The 2,106-nt window shown below is 34.8% G+C and overlaps 1 protein-coding gene across 1 annotated transcript; it reads left to right on the plus strand.

The window, feature by feature from the left end:
- Window positions 1–376: 376 nt before the first annotated feature.
- Window positions 377–1,312, plus strand: LOC138801782 (olfactory receptor 2B2-like). The gene has a single exon (XM_069984881.1). It carries the CDS (start codon window positions 377–379, stop codon window positions 1,310–1,312), a length of 936 nt encoding a protein of 311 aa, XP_069840982.1.
- The last annotated feature ends 794 nt before the right edge of the window (window positions 1,313–2,106 follow it).

Below are 2,106 nucleotides of genomic sequence, written 5' to 3' on the forward strand. Positions count from 1 at the left end.
TTTGCCTTTTCTCTGCTGACAGTGTCAACTCAATACTGCCTGCTCCTAATAGGTGGACAGCGGCTAGTATTAGTTCTCTACTAGCAGATACTAAATTAGAATGAGCTTACTACTCTTTGCAACTCTTCAGTTTTGACGACAAGACACACCTGGGTTCTGATGCCATCCACCATCATCAGATTTTGTACAAAATTCATTCCAATATCTCATAATAACTATATATTTTCATGTTTTTCAAACACACATGTGCTGCTCAATAAGTAAAGAATAACATATCTTCTTTATATACCATGTAAAATGTATGCTCATAAATAATATTCACTTTTGTACTATCAAACATGCTACGGTTTTATTTTATTTTATTTTTTTTTTCAGAATGATTTGGGAAAATGACACGGAATTCAAAGAATTTATTCTTCTTGGACTTTCCGATGAACTTAAGACACAGATTGCACTTTTCTATGTGTTTACATTAGTGTATTTAATTATCTTGATTGGAAATGTTCTCATCATTGCTCTAGTGCTAACAGATACCAACCTTCACACTCCTATGTATTTCTTCCTTTGTAACCTTTCTCTTCTGGATCTTTGTTATTCCACTTCAACTGTACCAAGAATGTTGAGAGATTTGTTGTCAGTAAGTAAAGTCATCTCCTACGGTGAGTGTGCAGCACAAATGTACATTTCCCTGTCTTTAGGAGAATGTGAATGTGTTCTACTTGCTGTTATGGCCTATGATCGCTATGTGGCTATATGTTATCCATTGCATTATACTACCATTATGAGTAAGATGGTCTGTGTTAGACTGGCGTTTGGTACATGGATAAGTGGCTTCCTTTTATCTATTTCCCATGTCACACTAACACTTAATGCTAAACTGTGTGGACACAACAAAATAAATCATTTTTTATGTGAAGTACCAGAAATATTGTCATTGGCGTGTGAGAACATTCTGCTTGCGGAATCAATTATTTTTATTGTTGGTGTAATTATTCTCATGACTCCTGTTACATTTATTGTCATTTCCTATATCAATATAGTTAGAAATATCTTAAAAATTGCATCATCATCTGGGCAGAAGAAGGCCTTCTCTACATGTGGATCTCATATGATGGTTGTAACAATCTTTTATGGATCAGCAATGGCAGCCTACATGAAACCCAGGTCAAGTTCAGTGCCTGGAACCGACAAAATGATTGCTATATTTTATTTCATTGTCACACCAATGTTAAATCCTATGATTTACACACTTAGAAATAATGATGTGAAAGCAGCGTTCAAAAAATTGATGAAAAGAACTGGTTTGGGATAATCTAGCTACTGGTCATTATTCTAAATTATCATGGGTAATTTTACTCATGTTACTATTAATTTAGCAAGTACATTTAAGTGTAATATGTAATAAATAAATAAAAATAATAAAATACATTTAAAACATTCAGTTAACAATATTATCTAATTATATGAAGAAGCAGCCGGGTGAAAACACATTTTTGAATCTCTGCACTCATTTTATACTCACTTATAATTCAGACTCCTATCTGCTTCTGATCTTCTTTCAAATTTCATCCTCCTTTCTATTCCTCAATCAACATCACTAGGCACTTAAATAGTGGCTGCGGCTGCACCGGCTGGCAGGACAGCGCACTGATTGGCAGTCAGTGAGCCAGGACAAGGATACTGATGGGGGAACGGGACAAGAGAGCACAGGAAGGTAAGCATTTGCCATTTATTATTTTTACCAGCAATTAATCAGTTATCTATGGCTTTCACTAAATTCTCACAGCAGAATGAAAATCTGCTGCAAGAATGCAGGGCCATAGACTGTAACTGTACAGAGTACTGCAGTACATATAAACACACAATGAGGCTATGTTCACACTATGTAAAAACAATAGCCATTGTTTGACACAGGCATTGTTTGCAGTCATACAACAGCCGTTGTTTTACATGTTCATCTGGCCAATACTGCCGGCTGAACATTATTTTTTTTTTTATTTCTATTTGGATTGGTTAAAGGACAATTCCGGCCAAAACGTATTTTTTAATATGTTATTACTTATGTAAAGTTCGACAAATTCCTAATGTACATTAATTATGGGAAAT

The sequence above is a fragment of the Dendropsophus ebraccatus genome, chromosome 9, assembly GCF_027789765.1.
Source record: "Dendropsophus ebraccatus isolate aDenEbr1 chromosome 9, aDenEbr1.pat, whole genome shotgun sequence".
Taxonomy (NCBI): Eukaryota; Metazoa; Chordata; class Amphibia; order Anura; family Hylidae; genus Dendropsophus; species Dendropsophus ebraccatus.